The sequence below is a fragment of the Molossus molossus genome, unplaced genomic scaffold, assembly GCF_014108415.1.
Source record: "Molossus molossus isolate mMolMol1 unplaced genomic scaffold, mMolMol1.p scaffold_m16_p_12, whole genome shotgun sequence".
NCBI classification, from domain to species: domain Eukaryota; kingdom Metazoa; phylum Chordata; class Mammalia; order Chiroptera; family Molossidae; genus Molossus; species Molossus molossus.
Window position 1 is genome coordinate 82099081 of NW_023425347.1, and position 25646 is coordinate 82124726.

At 49.0% G+C, this 25646-nt stretch overlaps 2 protein-coding genes across 3 annotated transcripts in view; one reads left to right on the plus strand and one right to left on the minus strand.

Moving 5' to 3' along the window:
- The first annotated feature begins 7188 nt into the window (after window positions 1-7188).
- On the plus strand, window positions 7189-9584 carry MARCKSL1 (MARCKS like 1). The gene is made up of 2 exons (XM_036256421.1): window positions 7189-7479; window positions 8308-9584. The coding sequence occupies exons 1-2, from the start codon at window positions 7393-7395 to the stop codon at window positions 8818-8820; spliced, it is 600 nt and encodes a 199-aa protein (XP_036112314.1). The 5' UTR covers window positions 7189-7392; the 3' UTR covers window positions 8821-9584.
- A 265-nt stretch (window positions 9585-9849) lies between these two features.
- Window positions 9850-25646, minus strand: part of HDAC1 (histone deacetylase 1) — a 31782-nt gene continuing 15985 nt past the window's right edge. Inside the window, exons 3-14 of one of the 2 annotated variants that reach the window (XM_036256606.1) lie at window positions 23165-23282; window positions 18579-18653; window positions 16229-16367; window positions 15629-15770; window positions 14465-14557; window positions 13180-13288; window positions 12957-13097; window positions 12060-12168; window positions 11835-11965; window positions 11428-11580; window positions 10833-10881; window positions 9850-10556 (exon numbers count right to left, since the gene is read on the minus strand). In XM_036256606.1, the coding sequence (XP_036112499.1) occupies window positions 10529-10556; window positions 10833-10881; window positions 11428-11580; window positions 11835-11965; window positions 12060-12168; window positions 12957-13097; window positions 13180-13288; window positions 14465-14557; window positions 15629-15770; window positions 16229-16367; window positions 18579-18653; window positions 23165-23282 (1287 nt within the window). In that variant the 3' untranslated portion in view covers window positions 9850-10528. The remainder of the gene's footprint in view (window positions 10557-10832; window positions 10882-11427; window positions 11581-11834; window positions 11966-12059; window positions 12169-12956; window positions 13098-13179; window positions 13289-14464; window positions 14558-15628; window positions 15771-16228; window positions 16368-18578; window positions 18654-23164; window positions 23283-25646) is intronic. The other variant, XM_036256605.1, reaches the window with a different exon arrangement.

Genomic DNA, 25646 nt, shown 5'->3' on the forward strand with positions numbered 1-25646 from the left:
CTTGGCACCTCCTTCCACCCATTTGCCCAAACCAGACCCTTGGGCACCATCCTCAGTCCTTCTTCCTCCTCACGCCCAACATCCTCAGTCTTTCCTAAATCCTGCCACTTCTGCCTCCTGAACACCTCCCATACCTCTCTACCTCTATCTTCCTCCACCCTTCAGCGGCATTTGACATGGAGAATCACTCATTCCTTCTGGACCTCTTCCCCCAGCCTTCAGGATACCTGACTTTCCCCTTTCTTACCGGCCATCAGCTGACTCACCAGCTGGCTCCCCTTCCAGAGTCAAAATGTTGGCGAGCCCCCAGCGCTGTCTTCATGAGCCACGCCCTCTCTCCAGTGGATCCCATCCAGCCCTCTGGCTTCAAATTTGGGACACCCCCCAACCTCCTCTGAAGTCCAGGCTTATTTTTTATTTTTATTTTTTCTTAATCCTCACCCGAGGATATTTTTCTATTTATCTTCAGATAGAGTGAGAGGGAGGGAGGGAGAGAGAAACATTGAGGCGAGAGAGACACATCAACTGGTTGCCTCCTGCATGACCCTGACCGGGGACAAACCACAACCGAGATACGTGCCTTTGACCGGAATCGAACCCGCGACTCTTTGGTCCACGGGCTGACGCTCTAACCACTGATAAAACTGGCCAGGGCAAGTCCAGGCTTACTGATCCATTAGCTGCCAGCCTGATGTCTCCGCTGGGATGCTAATCGGCATCTCAAACTTGAAGTCTGAGGCTGCACTCATGTGCCCCAGCACTGAGTAGATGCAGTGTGGGAAGCGCTGAGTGGGAACACTAAGCCCAGGGGAGGGAGCATGTGGAGGGAGAGCCGTTCCTTCCTCCTGGGGAATCTGGAAAGTCCTCAGGAGTGGTTTGATCTGGGTTTTAAGAGGAAAGTAGAAATTCAGCAAGTAGAGAAGTGAAGAGGGGCATTCTAGGTGGAGAGAACAGCATGTTCAAAGGCCCTGAGGTGGGAGAAGCTCAGCACTCTGAAGAACTCAACAATCCAGTAACTCTGAAGTTCAGTGGATTGAGGAGAAAAGGAGGAAAATGAGACCAGGAGCTCAGTCTCTTGGAAACATAACCTGGAGCACTGGGGGAGGGCCACTGGAAGGTCGGGCCCTTGTGCGGACCGGAGGGAAGGAGAATTGCGGATGGACTGGGAGGGGACAGATGAAGTGTGTGCTGGCGGGGGTGCGAGCTCCAGAATATGTCTTTCTGGGAAAAGTCACTAAAAGAAGGTCCCAGGGCCCACTCTGGGGTGCAAGACAAGAGGGAGAGAATCCTAAGGGTTCTGGAGAGAGGCAGATTTCTTTACCATTTAAAGAATTGATTGAGCCAAATAAATTTTCCTCCAACAATTCGGCATCTGGTCAGTCCCTCCTACACCTGCCCCAGAAGAATGTTGATTGAGGGACCAGAAGGTTATCTCAGGGTGGGCCTAGACTCCCACCTGTCTCTCCAGGGCAAGGAAGGAAGGGAGGAAAGGGAGAGGACAAACTGTGGGGTGCTACCTTTGTGTCAGGTCTTTGCTGGGCATGTCATGTAATCGCACCTAGGCCTACTGTTGAATGCCCCGGGGGCTCCGTGCCTCAGGGTGTTAAGGGCTTACTGGCTGACACTCGCTCCTTTATCTCACAATAATCCTAAGAAGTGGGTATTATTATCATTCCCATTTTACAGATGAGAATACGGAGGCTCAGAGAGGACCTAAAGCCACACAGCTAGGACATGATGGAGCCAGCTCTTCACCACTACAACGGCCTCAACACAATAACAATTCACTGAACCCTTGCCACGACCCGAAGTGGCACCCAGTGTCCTCATTTTATAGAGTGGGCATGGTGAGGGGAAGTCTTGTTGGTGTCACAGAGCTGGAAGGTAACCGTAGTTGGGGTCCAGATCATTGGGGGAGGAGGCTGAATGGAAAGGTGATGAGCCATGTGGAGAGGAAGGGGTGGGACTAGGGACTGGACTAGGAAAGAATTTCAGTTTCCCTTTTAAGGGGACTTCCCCTAAGTGGGGAAATTTGGCCGGAAAGTTGTAAGCAATCCACATTCTGCCTCTTCCCCAAAGACACCCAGGATCTGAAAAGAAACTGGAAGTTGGGAAGAGGGATGGGAAAATGGAAGGGAGAGGTTCAGGGCAGCTCTTGACTTCATCAAGCCTGGGGGAGATATGTAGGTGAGCTGGGATTACAGCTCTGGCTGTTGGGGAAACTGGGCCAGAGAGAAAGTTTCCTTTCAGAATCCCTGCCCATCAGTGTGGTGGTTACCAGAGAGCAGAGGTTGGTGGGTGGTAGGGGAAGGAGGGGACCTAGTATATGATGACAGAAGAGGGTTTGACTTTGGGTGGTGGGCACACAGTGCAATATTAAGAGTTTGTACCATAGAAATGTACACTTGACACCTATATGATCCTATTACCCAATGTCACCCCAATAAATCCAATTAAGAAAAAAAAAGAATTTGTCCCTGTGATTTGGTGACTGTTGAATGGTGAGTCTCAGTGAAGGACCCCTGAAGGGCCCCAGTATTTAGACCCAGGTTCTAAGACAGGTGATTGGCAGAACCCAACATACCCAGGGGTGCCAGAGAGTCAAGTCGCTGGGGCCCCAGCCCTGTGATTGCCGTGCCTCTCCCTGCTGATATCCCTAATGGCTCCCCCCAAACCCAAAGCATCAGAACACCTTGTGGGTGCCTCCGACTGAACCTAGCACTGCCATGCTCCATAGAGCTTCTGAAAACCACTTTCTGCTAGTCCTGACCTTCTCCTCCTCTGCTCACAGAAACTCTCCACCTCGGGGCTTCCCCCCTGTAAATGGGAACAAAGATGGCACGTGGCTCCCAGATTGGAGATAATGTATGGGAAGCAGCATGCAATCAACGCTAGCAGCTATGATTATTATTACTGTTGGTCATCCCTGCCTTGTTAAAAATATCCCCAGTGGCCTGGCTGGTGTGGCTCAGTGGCTGAGCATCGACCCATGCACCAGGAGGTCACTGATTCAATTCCCAGTCAGGGCACATGCCCAGGTTGTGGGCCAAATCCCCAGTGGGGGGCATGCAGGAGGTGGCTAGTCGATGTTCTCTCTCATCAATGTGTCTCTCTCTCCCCATCTCCCTTCCTTTCTCTCTAAAATCAATAAAGGAAAGAAAAATTAAAAATATATATATCCCCAGTAGTCCAAGGTCTCCATGATTCTGTACTCTGGGGTTTTTCCTGCCCCTCTCTGTGGCTCCCTCCCAGGCTCCTTCCTGAGGTCCCCTCCTGCTGTCTGCTCCTCCATTGGCAGTGCTCCCCACTGTCCTGCTACTTCTTGGGTGACTTCATGTACTGTGTGGCTTCAGTTCGAGGCAGTGACCAGAGGCCCAGATTTTGTGGGGTCAGTTCTGACTTAAAACCTTCTGTCTTTCGTCTTCCTGTATGATCACTAGCCAGGCTAGGCCCTGGTCTTTGTGATCCCATGTCTATGAGCTGAGTGTATAAACTTCAGGCTGCCTCCTGGTCATCTCCCCAAATGTTCCCTGGGCACCTCACACTCAACACGGATAGATTCAGCAGACGCCTCCCAATTCGTTTTTCCCTCTGATGCCCTGTCTCAGTCAATCCACATTGCCAGCTGTCACCCCACACAGGAATGTGGGCAACAACTTCACTCCCTTCTACTCATTCAACCCCACTACTCAACCAGTCACTGAATCCTGGGGAGCCTGTCTCCTAGACTTCACTCCGGACTAGGCCTCTCCCTCCATCCACATCCTCACACAAACCATTTGCTGTTCCCACTCTGTCCTGCTCTAAGCTCTTCCTCTGTCCTCTGGCCCACCCACATGCCCCTCTCCATGCAGCCGTAATCCTGGTCTGGTCTTTCTTCTCCCCTTGAGGCACTAGGGAGTGCCCCCTGTCTCTTCCCTCAGTGGGAAACCCCTGTGAGCAGGGCCCTGTGTGACTCACAGCTGACAGGGCCTCCGCGAGAGCAGGCGGAAGTCCAGTCTGTGTGTCTGCATCAGAGCCCAGCCTCTCACTGTACAGATGAGCAAACTGAGGCCCAAGAGGAGAGGGGACCGGCTCACAGTTACAGAACTGGAAGAGGCAGACCTGGGCTAGAACTAAGGTCTCTGAGTGCAGGTGATGCTCCCGGAAGGAAATGGGCAGATGGAGACCCTGGGGCTGGGAACTGGGCTGCGCCAAGCCACCATTCCTGTGGCCTTCATTGGGACCTAGCCATTCGTTGATGTCTTTTCCCATCTCCAGGCCTTTCCTGGCATTAGGAAGGCCTATCCTCCATCTCTGATTAGACAGTGCCCACACACCTCACCTGGCATCCGATCTGATCCCCACCACAGGGCCGCCCTCCAAGATCCCAAAATGCCCTCCAGCCTCCTTTAGGTGACAATGTTCTCTGCTGCCCTCCTCCGCCTGCAGCCCCACCTGGTCTCTCTGAGGTCCCAGGCTTCCTGCTAGGGAAAGCTATTCCTTTCTGTCCATGGGGACTAGGAGCATCACAGACCAGGGCTGGGGTCTGAGCCTTACTGGAGATGGGAACAGAAGGGGATGGATGAAAACCTGGGGTTTCTAGGCTCTGCAGCCTCCCTTCCTCCTGCCCATCCTCGAGTCACCGTGTCTTTCCCTTTCCCTGCCACTCTTCCTGGCCAAAGCTCACACCTAAAGGTTCCGACCCCCACAGCCTCAGTGACCCACTGAGGCACACACAGCCACCATGGGCACACACACAAACACAAAGTATTCACTCTTTTGTCCACACAGTCATAGACATTCTCTCACACAGCCACACACACTCATAGTTATACACCCAATCACAGTCAGACAATAGTCAGCAACACACATTCTCAAGGACAAATAAGTACACACCCAGAAAGTCTCAGAGTTACCAAGAGTCACCCTAAATACACATAGTCAAACAAAGGTGCAGACTCACAACCATAACTGTACACACCTGGTCACACACACACATTCAGAGTCACAAAGTCTCGCACACAGACAGATACAGAGCAATACACAGTCACACACAGAGAGAAACAGACACACACAGTTGCACACAGGCCCCTGGAGATGCAGAACAATGGGCACATTGTTTGGGCTGGCAGCAGCTGGAGAGGAAGGAGCAGCAGGGTGGACAGAGGAGGCAATGGGGACTGCTGTACCCCCCTTCACCCCTGCAGCATCCTCTAAACCTCTTCCCTTTCCCAGAAGCCAGATTCTGCTGGGACCTGGATTTGCTGAGGGATTGGGCTCCCAGGCCCCCACCCCCACCCCAGCCTCTTGCAATGTCTGGTGGAGGATGCAGGGTGGACCAAGCTCCTTCTGAGGCTCTGGAGACTCAGGATCCGTTAGCCCTGATGCTCCTCCCTCCTCCTGGGATTATCCAAGCAATTTGCTTCTCACCCCAGAAGGACGGTGCCTAGAAATCAGGAGCCCTGGGATCTGCTCTTAACCTCTGACCTCAGCCTCTCCAGGATTCACACACCCCCTTCATCTAAGCCCTACTAGCCAGGGCGGGCAGCTCCTGGCAACACTGTGGGTTCCCTACTGTGGCCAAGATGGAGATGCAGGTTGCTACATCCATCCTTTAGTGGCAGTGGGTGGAGAAGCCACTGTCATATCAGAGCTGCAGTGGGGCATGGCGGCCCCCCTGTCCCAAAGCTCTGACCAAGCAGCTCCAGATCGCAACGGAATTCTTCCAGGGGTTTCCTTACAGCCCTTAGCCCATTTTAGCAGATCTCTTGGGTCTTTCTCACCCTCAGCTACTGGTATATGCTGTGTGCCCTTGGACATGTCACTTTCCTTTTTTGAACCTCAGTGTCCCAGTCTGTAAAATGGGAGGGAGCTAATGAAGCTGAGAGTGTTTTGTAGTCTCCAAGTGGGGGTGAGAATGGAGGATACAGGTGTGAGTGCTGAATGTAGAAGCCATCTCAGCCTGCCTCTCGCCACCACCCCACACCCCGCTTCTCCGGTTAGAACTGTGGGGAGTTCTTGATTTCTCAGGTGGAGGTGGGTATCTCTACCCCTGACAGCCTCAGTCCTCCCAGGAGGCCTTACCCATTGTAGGTTGGAAGGAAGACGGATACCATGCTGAGCTAGCTGTCCAGGACACAGCCTTGCTTTTTTGCAACACTGCTTCCTCCGGGCCCCATCCCCTTCCTCCTATACAGCCAGACACACCCAACCCCTTCCCCCCAGGCAGCTGGACACATACACATCTGGGGCTAGCCAGAGCTGTGGGGTTCCCATGGCCGGTCCAGGCTGGGAGGGAGCCTTGGTGATATCCCACCCCTCCTCTTCAGGAACTGGAGTGTTTTAAGGTTTCTTGATTCCTCTCCTGGGGTTCCTCTGCCTTCTTGGTGGGGAGTCCTGATGTAGGGGAGCAGGTGTGGATGGAAGAGCACCAGACAAGTCAGATTATGACAACGCCTCTGAGCCCCAGGCTCCTCAGCTTTCAAATGGAGATGAAGATGCCCTTCAAGGTCACAGGACCGATTTAGGTGGGATCCAGGCTGAGGGATTGAGGGACCAAGGGTGAGCTTGTCTGTGGGGGCTCAGCAATGACTGGCCACCAAGGACTGATAGAAGGGATGAGGAACAGGCCTCACCGGTCTGACCAGAGTGATCCATAGACGGATCAGACCCTCCAGGCTGGCTGGGGCAGGCGTGCAGGGAAGTGGGTGGGTCCTCTGACCTGTCTCCGGGCCCGAGGAGGTGCAGATCCTAGCAAGGGGCCCTGCAGCTTCCATGACCACATTCTCTGGAGTATAACTCAGGACCGACCAGCCGTGGGATGAGTCTGGGCATGCGAACCCTTCGAAGGTTTCTAGGGGAGACTGACAGGGACTGCGAGGGCAGGACCAAGGCAATGGGGGCCACTCCAAGTGCTGTGGAGTCTCGCTGAGAAGTGAGCTGTGAGAGGAGAAAATGATTGCGCTCCCCCTTCCTCTAGGAGCGCCCCTCTGCCCAGCTCGCCGAATAATCCGCCTCTCTCCTTCCCACACCAGACCCCACCTGCCGTGTGCGCTGCGGGGACCAGACCGCCAGCAGTCGCCCACTGCACAAGTGGGGCGCGCGACCTGAGCCCGCCTCCACCCCTCGATTGGGCGCTCATTTAAATGCCCGGCCCCGCCCCAAGCTCGGGGCGCATATATATAGGCGGCTCGGCGGGCGGCGGGCGGCATTCTGGCGCGGAGCTGAGCGGCAGCGGGTGCAGCTATCGGGTTGGGCTGAGAGGGGGTGCAGCTTGGTTTCCCCCGATACCCCTCCCCCTCTGGCTCCAGCCCCACCCACCCCTTCGCCGTCCAGGCCGACCCCACCGAATTATCCCCTGCGGCGCGAGCCCGGGGCGGCTCCGGGCGCCCCCCAGCAGATCCCCCCATCATGGGTAGCCAGAGCTCCAAGGCTCCCCGGGGCGACGTGACCGCCGAGGAGGCAGCAGGCGCTTCCCCCGCTAAGGCCAACGGACAGGTGGGTGCGCTGGGCAAGGCCCGCCCCGGCCCCCTCCTCTCTCACCTCGCCCCCTCTAGGGCCCTGGGCCGGGGCCGCGCGCTTTGTCCGGCCCGGGACACGCGGCAACCCCCTCCCCCGCCCGGTCCCTTTGTTCTCGGCGCCGCAGCCCCCGCGGGCGAAGCGAGGGGAGGGGCGGGGAGGGGGCGCCGGTCGGGCCCCGCCGCCTTCTTTGTTCGCTGCCCCGGCCCCCAGCGCTGCCCCCGGGCCTCCCCGAGTGCCGCGCGGGGAACAAAGGGCTGCGCCAAGGGGGCGCCCAGGGGCCGTGGGGCGGGTACCCTCCCCCTCTGAGCCCTCCACCCGCAGCCCCGACCTCAGTGGCCCACCGTCTTTTTTCAGGGGGTAGTCGAGATGAGGGGAGAGCCTACGTTGGGTGGGGGATCATTTACACAAAGCAGGAAGCCGGGGAAATAGGCCGTCCAGGTGCAGAGAACAGCGCCCCGGGGCGGCTTCCCGCCCAATCTCGGCTGGCACGGCTCGCCCGCCTGCCGGGGCTCCGCGGCCGCCTGCGGGTCTGCGCGGAATGGAGCGCGCGCCCCGGGGGAGGTGGGTGGGGGGCCACGGGACCCCAGCGCCTCCTGCCGGCCGCTGCCCCATCTCTTGGCCCCAGCACGACTGGAAGGGCAGGAGGGAGATGTTTGACGGGATCCCGGGTGTAGGGTGAGGCTACAACCAGACTCTCGGGTTGCAGTAGAATGAGTCGGGCCCCCGTTGTCTAGAAGGGGTCAGAGGTGGACTGGAGTGGGGGGTGGAGTCCTGACCCTTACTGCTGTCTCCTCTGCCCCGCAGGAGAATGGCCACGTGAAAAGCAATGGAGACTTATCCCCCAAAGGTGAAGGGGAGTCGCCCCCTGTGAACGGCACAGAGGAGGCAGCCGGGGCCACTGGTGATGCCATTGAGCCAGCACCCCCTAGCCAGGGAGCTGAGGCCAAGGGGGATGTCGCCCCCAAGGAGACCCCCAAGAAGAAGAAGAAATTCTCTTTCAAGAAGCCTTTCAAATTGAGTGGCCTGTCCTTCAAGAGAAATCGGAAGGAGGGTGGGGGAGAATCCTCTGCCTCCTCACCCACAGAGGAAGAGCAGGAGCAGGGGGAGATCGGTGCCTGCAGCGAGGAAGGCACTGCCCAGGAAGGGAAGGCTGTTGCCGTTCCCGAGAGCCAGGAGCCCCAGGCCAAGGGAGCAGAGGCTAATGCTGCCTCCAAGGGAGGAGACACAGAAGAGGAGGCAGGGCCCCAGGCTGCAGAGCTGTCCACTCCCTCGGGGCTGGAAAGTGGCCCTACACCTGCCAGCGAGCAGAATGAGTAGCTGGGTTGGGGCAGGTGGGTGATCTCTAAGCTGCAAAAACTGTGCTGTCCTTGTGAGGTCACTGCCTGGACCTGGTGCCCTGGCTGCCTTCCTGTGCCCAGAAAGGAAGGGGCTGCTGCCCCTCCCAGCAACGTTCCCTCTCCTCCTTACCCTCCTGTGGATTCTCCCATCATCCACCTGGTCTTCCTCTTAAGGCCAGTTGAAGATGGTCCCTTGGTTTCCCAAGTTAGGTTAGTGATGTGAAATGCTCCTGCCCCTGGCCCTATCTCTTTCCCTGTCCCCATCCCTACAGAAGGCAATTGCTGGTTTTCTCCCCCAATTCTTTTCCAAGTAGGTTTTGTTTACTCCCCAAATCCCTGAGCCAGATGTGGGGTGCCTACACTCCCAAACCCTGAGTGTCCAGCCTTCCCTCTGTTGAGTTTTTAGTCTCTTGTGCTGTGCCTAGTGGCACCTGGGCTAGGGGAGGACACTGCCCCTGTCTAGGTTTTTATAAATGTCTTACTCTCAAGTTCAAACCTCCAGCTTGTGAAATCAACTGTGTCTCTTTTTTGACTTGGTAAGCAAGTATTAGGCTTTGGGTGGGGGGGAGGTCTGTAATGTGAAAACAACTTCTTGTTGTCTTTTTCCCCCTCCCATTGTTGTAAATAACTTTTAATGGCCAAACCCCAGATTTGTACTTTTTTTTTTTTTCTAACTTTTAAAACCATTCTCTTTCACCTGGTTTTACTGTAACATTTGGAAAAGGAATAAATGTTGTCCCTTTAGTGGTGCTTCTTAATGAGTGGTCTTCTGGGGAAAGGGTGAGAGGACTGGTCAACTTCAGCCCTGGCTGGTGTGGCTCAGTTGGTTGGGTCCCGTTCACCAAAAGGTTGTGGGTTTGATGCCTGGTTAGGGTGCAGTAGTCCATCAATGTTTCTCTCTCCTTCTCTCAAAAAAAAAATCAATTTTAAAAAAGACTGGTTAACCTTAAACCTTGCGGGAGGGATGAAGACAGGTAAGTTTGTGGGGTTCTTTTATTGGGGGTTGCTCAGATCCTCATGGACCCCAGAAGGGCAAGGAAGTGGAGTAAAAAATCAACCCAGGGATACTACTAGATGCGCTCAGGAGGGTATAGAAATGTACCATTTTTATTACAAAGATTCACACACACACACACACACACACACACACACACACAAATAGTATCTCAAAAAGGAAACTACCAATCTCCACCTGCAGAACTGGGGAGGGAGGGGAGACAGGTTGGGCAGCATGAGTTTCTTAGCTCACTTGTGGTCAGTGGGAAGGTATAAAAGAATCAGTCTAAATATGGCTGGTGTTACTTTAAGGAAACTATAAAGAACGGGTTCCTGAAGACCCAGCCACTACTAGAATGCTCAATAAGGGTACCTTTCCAGACCTACTAAGCAGGAATTTGGCATTTCAGAATTTTGTCCTATGGATGTTTAAGAGAATAGAATTCCTTCCACTCAGAACTGGCACCCTTTATGGTTCAAAATTAAGAATTGGGGAGGGGTGGCAGGGCAACTATTAGAAGAGCTCACCCAGCACATATGCCCTGGGCTCGGGGCCCTGGTTCCTGTCTAGTCCCTGGGGATATTTATATTTATATTTTTATATAAATACACAGAAATAGAAAATATAAAATCTGAGGGGTTGCAGGAGAAAGGTGGGGCACTTGCAAGAAGCCAGAACTGGAGAGGTCTGCTCAGGCCAACTTGACCTCTTCTTTGACCCTGTGGAGAGAGCAGAGACTGGTATGAGATAACCCACCCCAGAGGCCTTGAAGTGTGGGTACAATGACTTACTTTCACAGGACCCCAGCTGCCCAGGTGACTGCTGAGAGCTGGGGCTTCCTAGCTCTGCCTAGAGCTGCAGAGACAGACTGGTCCCTGAAAGAGGCCTTTGTAAGCTAGACTGGCTGTCCCCGTGCCTTCCCCCTCAGTGTAGTGGGACAAAGGGGCTGGTGCACCAATGCCAGGGAAATGGCTGACAGACAGCTCCTTCCTCACCCTTTGGCTTCTTGCTTGTCCTCCTTGGTTTTCTCCTCTTCTGTGACTTCTGGAAACATAAAAGTGCAGGGATGGCCAAGGACAGCCCCTCTGGAAAGACCCATGAGATCTCCACTTGCCCAGAAACCCCTTCCCTACACTATAGCTCACTAGACATAAAAAAAGAGAAAAGCCCATCCCAAGTCCAACCAGTGAGTCCTGTTGAGAACAAACAGGTCTGACCGGTTTCCCAACCTGCTAGAGCCTGAACCTGGTGGGAGGAGGCAGCCCCCCTGGGAAACTAGGGTGAAGTGCCAGGAAAAGGGCTTGGGTGGTATGTGAGGGCCACACTCCTGACCACAGGGAGCCCAGGTATGTCCCTGGCTCTGGAGCCTGGCAGGGCTCAATAAGCCAGTGGAGATGATGAATTGAGTTTCATTCTTTTGTAAGCCCTGCCACTCTGGGAGCCACTGAAAGGCCCAAGGTGCCGAGGAAGAGCCCCACAGGAGCTGGCAGGGCCCAAGTCAGCTCCTTCTTCCCAGTGCCCTACATAGACTCATCATCCACCAGGGCCTGGAGCTCAAGACCTAAGTCCTGGCCCAAATACCAAACCCACCTTTCTTCTCTTCTGGATCTTTCTCCTTTTCATCCTCTGTTTTGACTCTCTTGGCTTTTTTGAAGTTAGAAGAGTTCTTGCGACCACCTTCCCCCTCCTCATCAGAGTCGGAGAACTCTTCCTCACAGGCAATTCGTTTGTCAGAGGAACAGACTGGGAAGCAATGAAAATATTGAGAGGAGTGCTCAGTGCTTCCCTGTGAGTGTCCTCCAAGAGACAACAAGGGAAGAGGACAAAGAGAAGGGGTGAGGGAACTTGGGTTCCTTGTTCCTTGTTCCTACAGGCACTGGAACTTGGGTTTCCCGACAGATAGGTAGCTTGGGGGGAAATGCGGAACCAGGAACAGTGGAGGGAAGTCAGAGCTGCCTACTCAGTGAGAAGTACAGGACCCTGGGTCTGGGTCTTACTCGAGATGCGCTTGTCAGGGTCTTCTTCGTCCTCATCACCACTCTCCTCTGGAATGGCATCCTCAGGAATTGCCTGCATTTGGACCCCAGGTGCGTGGGGCAGCATTCTCAGGTTCTCAAACAGTCGCTGTCTATGGCCAATGGTAGAGAGGGTAGCTGGGCTCTAGTTAGGGACAAACCACAGCCTAGAATGTTCAATCAAAGGATGTCTGGGGATATACTCACTTGATCTTCTCTAGGTACTCATTCGTGTTCTGGTTAGTCATATTGGAAGGACTGATGTGAAGTTTGAAATCTGGTCCAAAGTATTCAAAGTAGTCATTGTATGGAAGCTCTAATTGGGGTAGCAGATAAGAATCATGAGACCTGGCTAAACCATGGGATCCTGAGAAAAGCATTTGTGCGTTTATTTGGACCTGTCAGCTCAACTATCAAAGAGAAGAATGCCTCTAAGATAGGATAAGAAGGGTGTCTATAGTACTTCGATCTTTTTTTTTTTTTAATAATTTTTCTTTATTGATTTTAGAGAGAGAGGGAGAGATAGAAACATCGATGAGAGAGAACATCGACTGGCCGCCTCCTGCATGCCCCCCTCGGGGATCGGTCCCACAACCTGGGCATGTCCCCTGACTGGGAATCGAACCAGCGACCTCTTGGTGCATGGGTCAGTGCTCAACCACTGAGCCACACCGGCCAGGCAGTACTTCAATCTTTTTAATGTCATTCTGCAATGTCCACACCAGTGGGGTGTGTGTGTGTGTGTGTGTGTGTGTGTGTGTATCTCACTATGAGAAGGCCAAGCCCCTGGTTTAGAAAAATTTAGGCAGTGCTCACTGGGAGTACTCCCTTACTCACTACCGCAATTACCCTATGTAGAAATTCCAAAGCTATAAATAACCACTGATAATTTTGTTCAGACCAAAAGAGGGAGAGGGGACAGGGCCAAAAAGAACTCAGGGAAAACTGATGGCTATGGTCTGACAATCACAAGAGAATAGGCAGGAGAATCAATGACTAGTGTTGGAGGAAGAGAGGTCATATGGCCAACGGAAAAGGAGTTATGAACTCGAGGAGACATGAGCTCGAGCTCCATTCAGCCCAAACCGGCCCTGGAGCTATTACCATTGGGAATCTCTGTGTCCAGGGCCACAGCTGTTTCATATGTCCAGCACCGGGCAACATTACGAATGGTGTAGCCACCTCCTCCCAGCATCAGCATAGGCAGGTTAAAGCTCTTCACAAATTCTACACACTTGGCGTGCCCTTTGGTGAAAGAAGGTGGTACTGGGTTACAGGAGCACCCAGCAGGACCCTGCCCACCCAGCCTTATACTACCTGGTCTCACCTTTGATGGTCAGATTGAAGCAACCTAACCGATCCCCAGAAAGGGAGTCAGAGCCACACTGTAAGACGACCGCACTGGGTTGAAACATCTCCATTACTTTGGATATGACCTAAAGGATACATCCTGGTCATTGCCAGCCTCAAGAAAAGCAATGTGATGTTCTGGGCTAAAAAGAGTGGATGTAGCACTTTCTTCTGAACGTCATCATCCACTCTAACCTTTCCACTCTCCCACATGCTGGGTGGTAGATAAAAGGAAGTATCAGCCTGAGGTTCTGGTTCCCCTCACTTTGGATTTCAGTTTTCCAATATGAAAGGATCTCTAAGAGCCTCCTAGCTCTTACATGTAACCTAGAATGGCCTCTATCAACTCCGAGTCCCTTCTTTCACTGCTCAAGCTCCAGTGCCACTTCCTCTAGAAGTCTTTCTGAGCCTTAGCTACATCTGCTCTACTCCTCTGGTCCTGTAGACTTTGAGCCTGATATTGTGAGGAATCATTTCACTTTTGTGTATCTCATTCTCACAACTAGAATCTAATGTTACTGAAGTCAGAGACCATAACTCAGGCTTCTCTTGCCCTTACTACATACAAGGCACGAATTAGGCATTCAGTGTGTGCTGACTTTATTAGGTTACTCTATTAATGGTTCCCTGCTGCTGACAAGTGAAGATTTAATTCCTCAGCATGACATTCAAGGCTCCCTCTGAAATACTGACCCCACCATACATTTCCTACATCCTTCGACACTCCTTCCACACATCACACTGGCCTACATACAGCTACATATTGGCACCATTCTTCCTTCTGATGAATGCCACCCCTCCTATCCAGCCCCATGTCCTTCTTCACATGGGTAACTCATCATTTTTCGAAGTCTAGCTCAAATGTGACTACCTCTGTGAAACCATCTGACTGTACTCTCCCCAGCCCAGGCAGCAGTCTGACTCTCACTCCTCTGGCTCATCCCTCAAAAACAGTACTGACTACACACTGCTGGGCATATGCCTGCCTCCCACCCTCTAGACTGAGGTCTTCAAGGCCATCGATCATATCTTAGATATTCTCATGTCCAACAGAGGGCCTGACTCACAGAAGGTATTAACAAATATTTGGATGAATTTTGTTTCTGGAACTGAGCACAACACAGCATGCAATCCAGGGTTAAAACACATCTCCCAACCAGCCTCTCAGTGGGAAAAGACTCTTGAGATATGGTGGGGGTGCTCTGCTACCCCTCCCTCAGACCCATCCCGTTTGTAGCCCAGGTGGTGGAGAAACAACTTACCGGCTTAAAAATGGCCTCATAGGACTCGTCATCAATCCCATCTCGAAGCGGGTAGTTAACAGCATAATACTTGCCTTTGCCAGCCCCAATATCCTAATCAAGGGGACATTAAAGTAAAACTGAAAAATGAAGTGAGGAGGAAGTTCAAGGATGGGGGCTGGAAGGCTAAAAAAGAGGCAATGGTTCTAAGAGACAAATTAAGGGACAGAACAGGGACACCTTGGTTAGTACCATTCCCCTCAATGGCAAGTCTAGCTCTCACCTAGCTCCCTAAGCCTGTACCCAAACTGAGAATTGTTTATGGGGCTAGAAATTAAATATCCTACCCCACAGTACAAAACCCTCTACCTTTGGATTGGGTTGGAGCTGAGTGGTGACTGGGTCACAGAATACCTACCCACAACTCTTCCTCTCCAGAGAGCTTTATCGCGCATTCCTCTACCCACCCACTTCTCTCCTCCCTAGGGAGGTGTGGAAGGGAAGCAACGAAGGAAAAAACAGTTCTTCAAAATAGTAAATGAGCACTCTAATGCTCACTATACCAAACAATTTTATTACTGCCACTTTTTCACCCAAGGGCTACTGGCATGACAAAGTGGCTGGTTTCACTATATTCATGCTAATAACAGAACAGTTCAATAAATTAACTTCCAAGGATTCCTAGAGGTCCATGGTTGGACTTCATTAAGGGGAGATGTCTATTAACTATTCAATATCAGATGCAAAATTTCATGTACTTTTCTGGGAAGAGAGTCCATAGCTTTCAGTCATATGGTCAAAGGGGAATTGACCTAAAAATGTTGAGAACCCCTGAGATGGTTCATAAGGGTCACAATTCCTAGCCCATGGGAAAGAATCTGACGTTTGTAGCCTAAAAGTCATGGCATATAGGACATCTGAATAGTGTAATGCAATTCAGCTGTGGCCAAGAGGGAACTACATGAGTCAGGTGATCCCTATCCCTCCCAATCCTTTATGTCCCATCATTCCCTTCCTCCAGAAAAAGGGAGGAAAGGAGACTATGGGCAAGTGTCCCAGGCTGGAATGGTTTTCTGAATGGCAGCTTCTGCCTTCAGGCAGGAAGTGGTTTTTGGTGACATGAGATAGGAGAGTTAGAGCTGGCAGCGGAGGGTGAGCTGGTTGGCCCCTGAAGTAAGTTCTCACCCGTAGGTCCCCTGTTCCTGGGAAGTACTCTCCATATTTATGAAAGGACACAGTCATGACCCGGTCTGTGGTATAGAAGGCCTCTTCCACTCCATCGCCGTGGTGAATATCAATGTCAATATACAGCACCCTCTGGTGATACCTAGGATCAAAAAGGGGTCAGGGGTCTGGGGGCTCTTTCCAAGTGGGACGCGCCAAGGGCGCCAGGTCCCAGCTTACCGAGCTGGCTGCCTCCCTCAGGTATCTCTAAGCACCAGAGACGTGGAAACTGGCTGAAGGAAGGTGGAAGAGCGGCAGGGTGTCTCCAGAGGCCTGACCAAGCCGACCAAGTCCGATCTTCCTACTCTACAGCCAGGGTCAACTCCGGCCACACAGGGACACTCTGGAGGCAGGATCTGAGCAGCGCCTGCCCCTGATCTTGCCGTGGGCTCAGATCAAATCAAGACCCCGTCAAGGAGAGAATGGCCAGAGACACTCACCGAACATATCCTAGCCAGCACACTGCTAGGAAAAGCAAACTAGGGAGGCAAGCCCAGGGGAAAGGTAAGTGGGAACCTGGCCTAAGGTGCTCCTCCAAAAGACAAGGCCAGGCAGGCATACTTTAGCAGTTCCAGGATGGCCAAGACGATATCATTGACGTAACAGAAGCCAGATGCCTCGGACTTCTTTGCATGGTGCAGGCCCCCAGCCCAATTCACAGCGATGTCCGTCTGCTGCTTATTAAGTTTCACAGCACTTGCTGGGTGTGAGAAGAGAGAACATAAGCCTATTACCAGGCCACTCTCCTCCTCCCCCCAAGAAGCCCAAAGAACCCAGTGAGAGGTAGGACCTGCCTATTCAACAGCTGTATTGTACAATTCATAAGCCAGTCTTCTTCCTCCCATCACATTCCAACAGGCAACAAATATATTACTCTTAAAAAACTGTTTTCTAAACTGAAGGTGGTAATCCCTTAGTATGCCTTAAAATTGGTTTAGTGGGTCATGACCAATATATATATATTTTTTTATCCTCACCCGAGGACATTTTTCCATTTTTTATTCAGATAGAGCGGGAAGGAGTGAGAGGAAGAGAGAGAGAGAGAAACATCGATGTGAAAGGGACACATCGAGTGGCCACCACCCACACAACCCAACCAGGGCCGGGAACAAACTGCAGCCAAGATACATGCTCTTAGCGGGAACCGAACCTGGGTCTCTGTGGACCTCAGGCTGACGCTCTAACTGCTGAGCCAAACCGGCCAGGGCAGTATATATATATTTTTAATGAAATGGCGTAGAATAAAAATATCAGTATAACGGTAAAGATAACTGTTCTTCTATAAAACTGGCTTCAGGGTAAGAAAGTGTTTTTGAGTGTGTATGTGTGTGTATGCATAACCTAGATTATAAATATAATTGTATTTCTTACAGTCAAAAAATTTTGAAGATACCAAAGGTGGTAGAAGCTCAAAGTACAAACAGGTCCCAGAAGTTAAGAAATACACACTCAAGTATTCAAGTGCATTTGTTAAAGTATAATTTTAACAGCAATAAAAACATGAAACAATCCAAATGATCCAACAAGAAGGGACCAATTATATCAACTGAAGTGGGTCCATAACATGGAAAAATCAATCATGTAGTCACTAAAAATCATGCTGTATCTACTACAGACAGAGAAACTTAAAAGATTTACTAAGTAAAAAATAGAGACACAAATATATATATATATATATATATATATATATATATATATATATAATGCAACACATTTTTGTAAAATGTAGGTGTATATGTTATGTTCAGATATATACACACAGGAAAAAAATGGATGTATAAATTTTAAAATGGTAACAATGGTTATTCACGGACAGTGTGATTGTGGGCTTTTTTTTCCTGTGCACTTCTTTGTTTTCTGAGATTACATTGGATAGTGGAAGGGAGTGGGGAGGAAAGAAAACAACAAGTATAAGAAAATAAATATTTGTTAAGAAAAAGGGTCTAGAGTAATTCTAGAGATAATCTAGAAGTAACTAATGGAAGTGGGCAATATTTAGGGCATATTTCTGACCTCAAAGATAATTACTATGCTCTTCTGTAAGACACAAATGATGACACTTCCCATTTTTATAGCACTATGCAGTTCACAAATTGCTTTTATGTATAGCATCTCAACAACCCCATAAAGTCAACAGGGAATTCCTGTATATAAGATCTCTTAGTGGGAGAGGACAGTCAAGAACACTTGTCAGTACCAAGTCAGAGATTGCACCTGGGCTGGGACTGAACCAGAAGGACATTTGAAAGACCTAAGGCAAAAACCAACAGGGCTGCCCTGGCCGGTTTTGCTCAGCAGTTAGAGAGTCGGCCCTCAGACCAGAGAGTCCCAGGTTCGGTTCCCATTGGGAGCACGTACCTGGGTTGCAGTTTATCCCTGGCCCCGTTGGGGTCGTGTGGGTGGCAGCCACTCAATTTATCTCTCTCGTGTGGATGTTTCTCTCTCTCTTTCTCCCTCTCTCCCTCCCACTCTACCTGAATATAAATGCAAAAATGTCCTCGGGTGAGGATTAAAAAAAGAAACCCCACAGGGCTTGCCCTGGCAATTTTGCTCAGTGGTTAGAGCATAGGCCCTTGGACTGAGGGGTCATGGGTTCGATTCTCAGTAAGGGCACATACGTGGGTTGCAGGTTCAATCCCTAGCCCTGGTGAGGGTTGTGCAGGAAGCAACCCATCGATGTGTCTCTCTCACACTGATGTTTCTCTCTCTCTTTCTCTCCCTCCCTCCCTTCCACTTTATCTAAAAATCAATGAAAAAATATCCTTGGGTGAGGATTAATAACAACAGAAAAACCCACAGGACCACTTCATATAGTGACAGATCAGCCCTACTGAGACAGTGACCTAAAAGATAGACCCCACTATTACAACCCAGCCCAGTCCTCAAGGAGGGAGGTATGTATGTTCCTTACCCACAGAGCCACCAGTAGATAACTGACAGAACTCAAACAGGCCATCAAATACCGGACAGTCTTCACCAACGTTGACTTGAAAAACATAAGTGAAAGGTTAGTTTCCATAATTTCCTTTAGTTTTGTTTATATATTTATGAGCTGATGAAAAAAACATAGTTTGGATTCATAAGGCCTGAGTTCTAGTCCAGGCTCTACTATTTACTGGCTGTGTAAAATGGGTCACGTCATTTAACTTCTTTGAGCTTTGGCTCATTATCTATAACAAGTGATAATAATATCCACCTCATCCCATTGTTGAGCAGATTAACACAGAAATCTTATATGAGGAAGCATTTAGCAAATTACTTGGAAAATGTTGATTCATTCCTTGAGGGAGAAAAATTTAGCCTCTTCTTCCAGGCTGGGTTTGTTCCTGGACTTCACTCCAGCTGAACGTTTAAAAACATGCCAGACACGGCGCTAAATGTTTTCAATACCTGATATGATTCATCCTCACACAACCATATGAGGTAAAATTTGGTCCTATTTTATAAATGGGGACACAGGCTCAGACAGGTGAACTACTAGTACATGGCAGAGGCAATATTCAAGTATTAGTTTGTCTGTCCTAAAAGCCTATAAAATATACTATGGCTTTTCCCTAGTAATTTCACATATACAATCTCATCTGATCCTCATAACAACCCCATGAGCTAGACAAGACAGATATCAACCCCACAGCAGAGGAAAAACAGACACAGAGAAGTTAAGTGACTTGCCCGAGGTTATACAACCAGGCAATGGCAAGAACCAGAATCAGAATCCAGATGTCTCGACTCCCACGGTCCAGTGCTCTTTCTACTATACCCATAAATGACGACTGGAGTAAAGTTATTTCAGGCCTAAAGGGGTAAAAGTACAAACTAACACATAATAATGAAACACATGCAAACCATAATGTAAATGAAATGAAAAAGACAGGAAGGAAAGCACACCTGAAGGTTGTAGACATACAGAGCGAGAGAGGAACCTTATGGCTCCAAGTCTCCTCTCACAGAAAAGGAAACTGCTGAGACATCAATGATATACAGGAAGTTAGAGGCAGGGGTGGGGGTAGTGCCTTATTCTCTTGCCCTAGCCTTCCCATTATGCATCCACTGTTATCAATAGTGGTTCCCAAATTAGACCAATGAGGAGGGCAGGAGAGCACAGCTTGGATTGTAGAATCCTCTTGAGACACAGCTGAAACTCAAGGTTTGCAATAATCACAAGAGTTACCACCTCTGGCATTGCCCTAAACTTGAAAGGTGCCTTGATCTCATGCCCTGACAAGACAAGTGCTCAGAGGAAATGTGGCCTGCATAAAGGGGTGCGCAGTGGGTGGCTCTCTCCCCAGCTTCCCAGGTAAACACTGGGAGGTTGTGTCAATAAGAACTTTGGTCCCTGGGGCCAGGCTATTTATCCATTGGCAACCAATTTCCCCCTCTGGCTGGTTCCTCCTGCAGTGGGGTTTGGCCTGCCTGGGTTTCCAACATTTTGCTTGCATTCCCATTCAGGATGTGGAGTCTCCAGGAGAGGAAATGGGTATTTTTTTTTTCTTAATCCTCACCTGGAGATATTTTTCCATTTATTTTCAGACAGAATGGGAGAGAGAGAGAGAAACATGGATTTGAAAGAGACACATCGACTGGCTGCCTCCTACACGACCCTGACCAGGGCTGGGGACTGAACCGTAACCGAGGTACGTGCCCTTGACCAGAATCGAACCCACAACTCTTTGGTCTGCAGGCCAATGTTCCAATCACTGAGCCAAACTGACCAGGGCAGAAATGGATATTTTAGACACAACAAAATAATATTTTATTTCAAGCCCCAAAACATGTGGCTCAAGTGTTCCCAGCTCACCAAGCTGTGTGATTAGAGATAGAAAGTGTGTGTGTGTATGGGGGGGGGTGGGGGTTGGGAAAGCAGACCTTCACTTGGACTAATCTGTAAGGCTAGGAAGTACTTTTCTATGGGTTTTCCCTCTTCCTACCATAAATACTTTTCTCATTATTAGGCTGACTTTAGATTGAAGGTGAGCAATATTTGGTGAGATGGGGGAGTAGGGGTAGGTAGAAAAGCAGTAAAAAGCATATTGCAAAAAGAGATGCATGGAATTAAACACTAACTTCAGGACATTGCTTATACCTTGGTGGTGGTGGTAACGGGCAAATGGGAGCAGCAAAGAAAGGGTATATGATCAATGAGAGGTTCCCAGGGGGGTTCAAATGTATTTTTTAAAATTTTTTTATCCTCACCCGAGGATATTTTTCCATTTTTTGTACAGATAGAATGGGAGGGAGAGAGAGGAAGGGAGAGAGAGAGAGAAACATCGATGTGAAGGGACACATCGAGTGGCTGCCACCTGCACGACCAACCAGGGCCGGGGACAAACTGCAACCGAAGTATGTGCCCTTAGTGGGAACCGAACCTGGGTCTCTCCGGACCACAGGCCGACGCTCTAACCGCTGAGCAAAACTGGCCAGGGCCTCAAATGTATTGGTAATGTTTTTATTCTTATGCTGGTAGTGGGCATATGGATGTTCATTATATTTTTTATACTTCTTTTGTGTGTCTGAACTATTTTATATGCAACATATTTACAAACACTCCAGAATCAAGAGACTAGAATTCCATTCTCCATTCTACCATTGGAGAATTCCATTTTCCATTCTTGCTGTGTGACTCTGGAAAAGACATTTTACCTTCCTGGGTCTCAGTTTGTACATCTATAAAATGGACAAGAATGGCTCCAAATTTTACCATCATAAGTCCTTTTTGTCATATTTTCACCATGAGCCTCATGTTCTGATAAACCATCTGCCCAGAAACCTACATTTATTCATGTTCCCATTTTAACTTCTAATCAAGGTTTTAAAGATTCAAAGTGACCACAAAGCATTTATTGCGTTCTAATCAAGAGCAAGGAAACCAGAACTTAGTTGGTCTTATTACAGGAATTACAGGTATAACTTCCTAGGTTAGGTGTTGGTAAATATTTAAAAAGAGCTCTTATATCCCTGGTATCTCTGTAGCCAAACCTGGTTATAAACCACTGTACTGACATCTCTCTATAATCCTATGAATCAAGCCAATAAGGTTCCTTGAAGTCCTTAGAGAGCCTCATCCTTCCTACTTGTCTTCAATGAGAGAAAATCCCAGACCTAAGTTTTGAATGCACAAGTTTAGAGAGCTGGTTTCAGAAAAATCACAGCACCTGGGAGCCAGAGCCAACCTGTGCACTCCTGAGGGCCTAATATTTTGTCTGCCTTGACAGATTTGAGAATAACAAAAGTCATGCTAGCAAAAGCTACTATTCATTGATAGTTGGTGCTTTGACTACATTACCTCACCTATGCCCTCCAACCTCCACTAGGAGATAGGCACTACTGTCTTCTTTTTACAGAAGGAAAAACAGGCTCAGAGAGGCTAGGCGACTTACTCAAGAACACATATCTAGGTGGCAGAGCTAAAGAATTCAAACCAAGACATCAAAGCTCATTTTCTTGCCTCAACACCAAGCCGCTTCTCTAATGAGAGCCCTCTCTGCTGACAGTGGAGCCTGAATGCTAGTCTAAATAGGTAATGGAAATCCCTAAAGCCATCTAGAGCAAAGGAATGAATTTGTCTCACCTCCAAAGGAAATAAGACCCTGCTAATTCAGAGAGCAAATACTTCACCTAGAGGGGGCAACAGCTCCTGAGCTGTGAAACTTAATGCTTCAAAGAAGGTCTCTGTGGTTCTGTAATCATTACCTGCACAATTACTGCAACGAATAAATAACTTTCTGCCTTGGGACTCAGACTACCTTGTGGCCAGTAGCAACAAACAAGTTCCACAGATTTCCTGATATTTCAAAATAAACTGTCATAAACTATCAAAACCTCTTCTGGACAATGCTGTTACATTGTTTTACTGAGATCTTAGGTGCTAAGAGAGAATTTATAAAATTACACAAGGGCAAATTCATGTATGCTAGTTCTTCCCAACTTTGAACATATTTCCCCCCCACAGCTAAAATAATCCCCATAATTCCTACAAATTGAGTGTTCCTTCTGATATGGAACCTGTTCTGAATTTCAAGTCCCAAGGGACAAGGGCAGAATCACCTCAACTCAAAGATTACATCCTAAGTGGCTGCTAAATTTTCAATTAATACTCACAGAGTGGGAGCAGTTGTAGATGTATATGATGACATCTAGTCCATTTTACAAAACAAAAATTTGAAGGAAAGTGACTTGCCCAGTCAGTTAAGAGTCAGAGCTGGGACCTGTATCTCCTATCCCCTCTCCCAGATTAGTGCTTTTTTCCATTACAACTACAATTTCCTTGGGAAAATGTTGTGAACCTAATGGGACAAGGTTCGATCTCTATTCCTTACAATCAGAAACAAGGAAAACCAGAAGAGAAAAAAGAAGCACTTTGGCACTGTTGGGAGGCAAGGGAAATAAGATGTCAACTGAATGGGAAGAACACAAAAAAAACCAACAGAGTGGGCCCTTCCAATTGAAAGGGAGATCCAACTGGGGGCTTGAAAGTAGGAGCAATCAGAATGGACTTACATCTCTGCATCTGCTTGCTGTATTCAGACATGTTATCTGGGCGGATAGAGCGCAAGAATTTTATGTAGTCATCGCTGTGATACTTGGTCATCTCCTCAGCATTGGCTTTGTGAGGGCGCTAGAGGGCAGAGAGGAGAAAAGGCATGTTATTCTTAACTACATGCCAGTCTTCACTCAGTCCAGTTTGAACACTTCTATCTGCCCAGCATTGAGTTAGATGCTGTAAAGGATAAAAAGAAATTACTGATTAGATTCAGGCCTCAAGAAATTTACAATCTAATTAGGAAAATAAGATTATCAAAGAAGATTCCTTATCAGAAGACCCAGACTGCTACTCAACAACCTCTCTGCTTCAACAAGTCTACCTCTTGAGCCTGAATTTCTTCATTTACTATATAGGGATAACAACAGCTATCTTACAGGGAAGTTGTGAAATTGAATGAGATTTTATTAAAACTCTTTATAAATTGTGAAGCACTTTACAAATTATTACTTCTTTTAATATTAAAGTATAACAATATAGCCCAGGCCAGTTTGTCTCAGCGGTAGAGCGTTGGCCCGTGGACCAATGAGTCCTGGGTTCAATTCCAGCCAAGGGCACATACCTAGGTTGCGGTTCATCCCAGCCCTGGTCAGGGTTGTGTGGGAGGCAACCAGATGATGTGTCCCTCTTACAGTGATGTTTCCCCCCTGCCCCCTTTCTCTCCCTCTCTCCTTCCCACTCTATCTAAAGATAAATAGAAAAATATCCTTCGGTGAGGATAAAAACACAAACAAATAAAAAAACACAATATATAATTATGGGGCCAAATGGCTCCAAAAGTTCAAGAAGAAGGGGTGACTGACTAATAATTGAAATAGATAGGACATCTTTTATAAATCATCATCACATCAACAATTCTGATGACATCCTCCCCATTAAAACTTGATATGGAAATTTCCTGGTTATCCCAACATTCTGATTTCCACCTCCCCTCTTTTATTTATTTATTTTTTTCTTTATTGATTTTTAGAGAGAGAGGAAGGGAGAGAGAGAGAAAGAAACAGGGAGAGGGAGAGAGAGATAGTAACACTGATGAAAGAGCACATTGATTGGCTGCTTCCTGCATGCCCCACACTGGGGACTGGGCCCACAACCTGGGCATGTGTCCTGACCGGGAATCGAACTGGCAACCTCTTGGTGCATGGGTCGACACTCAACCATTGAACCACACTGGCTGGGCCTCCTCCCCTCTTTTTAAAAACTCTCTTCTCTTCCCCTCATCCCTTCAAGGTAGGTCTTCAAAGTTGACTCTCTTCTTTTCTAATTACCAATATACTCTTACCGTTTATAAAGCATTTTCAATATACAGCTAACATTGAGTGTTTCCTCTGTGCCAGTCACTGTTTCAAACACTTTGTATGCTTCTCATATGATCCTTACAACACCTTTTGAAGTTCATACTATTATCATCCTCACTTTGCAGTACGCAAACTACAGCTGAGAGGTTAAGAAATTTGTCCAAGGTCACACACTAGTAAACTGGATTAAGAAACCTAGAGGTCTGGGTCCAGGTACAATCTGACTCTCATTTATTTTATTTATTTATTTTTTATCCTCACCCGAGGACATTTTTTTCCATTTTTTGTTCAGATAGAGTGGGAGGGAGAGAGAGAGAGAGAAACATCGACGTGAAAGGGACACATCGAGTGGCTGCCACCCACACGACCCAACCAGGGCCGGGGACAAACTGCAACCGAGGTACGTGCCCTTAGCGGAACCGAACCCGGGTCTCTCTGGACCGCAGGCCGACGCTCTAACCGCTGAGCCAAACCGGCCAGGGCCTGACTCTCATTTAATTCTCACAAAATATAATGAGACATATAATACTGAAAGATGGATATTCAGATAGTTTTATTAAAAAACACCCATAACGAAAGAGGCAAGGCTTGGCTCCAAACACTAAGGTGGTGGTGTTTTTTAAAACTGTATCAAGCCCTGGCTGGTTTGGCTCAGCAGGTAGAGCATTGGCCCTCGGACCAGAGAGTCTCGGATTCGATTCCAGTCAAGGGCACATACCTCAGCTGTGGTTCGTTTCGGCCCAGGTCAGGGTCATGTGGGAGGCAACCAATCGATGTGTCTCTCTCACATCGATGTTTCTCTCTCTCTCCTACACTTCCTTCCCTTCCCCTTCCTTCCTCCTACTCTATCTGAAGATAAACGGAAAAATATTCTCAGAGACGATTTAAAAACAAAAAACAACAACAAAAAAAGACGGTATCAAAAAACTGTATCAAGCCCTGGCCAGTTCGGCTCAGCGGTTGCAGCATCGACCTGCAGTCCAGAGAGACCCGGATTCGGTTCCCACTAAGGGCGCGTACCTTGGTTGCAGTTTGTCCCCAGCCCTGGTTGGTCGTGCAGGTGGCAGCCACTCGATGTGTCCCTTTTACATCGATGTCTCTCTCTCTTCCTCTCTCCCTCCCACTCTACCTGTACAAAAAA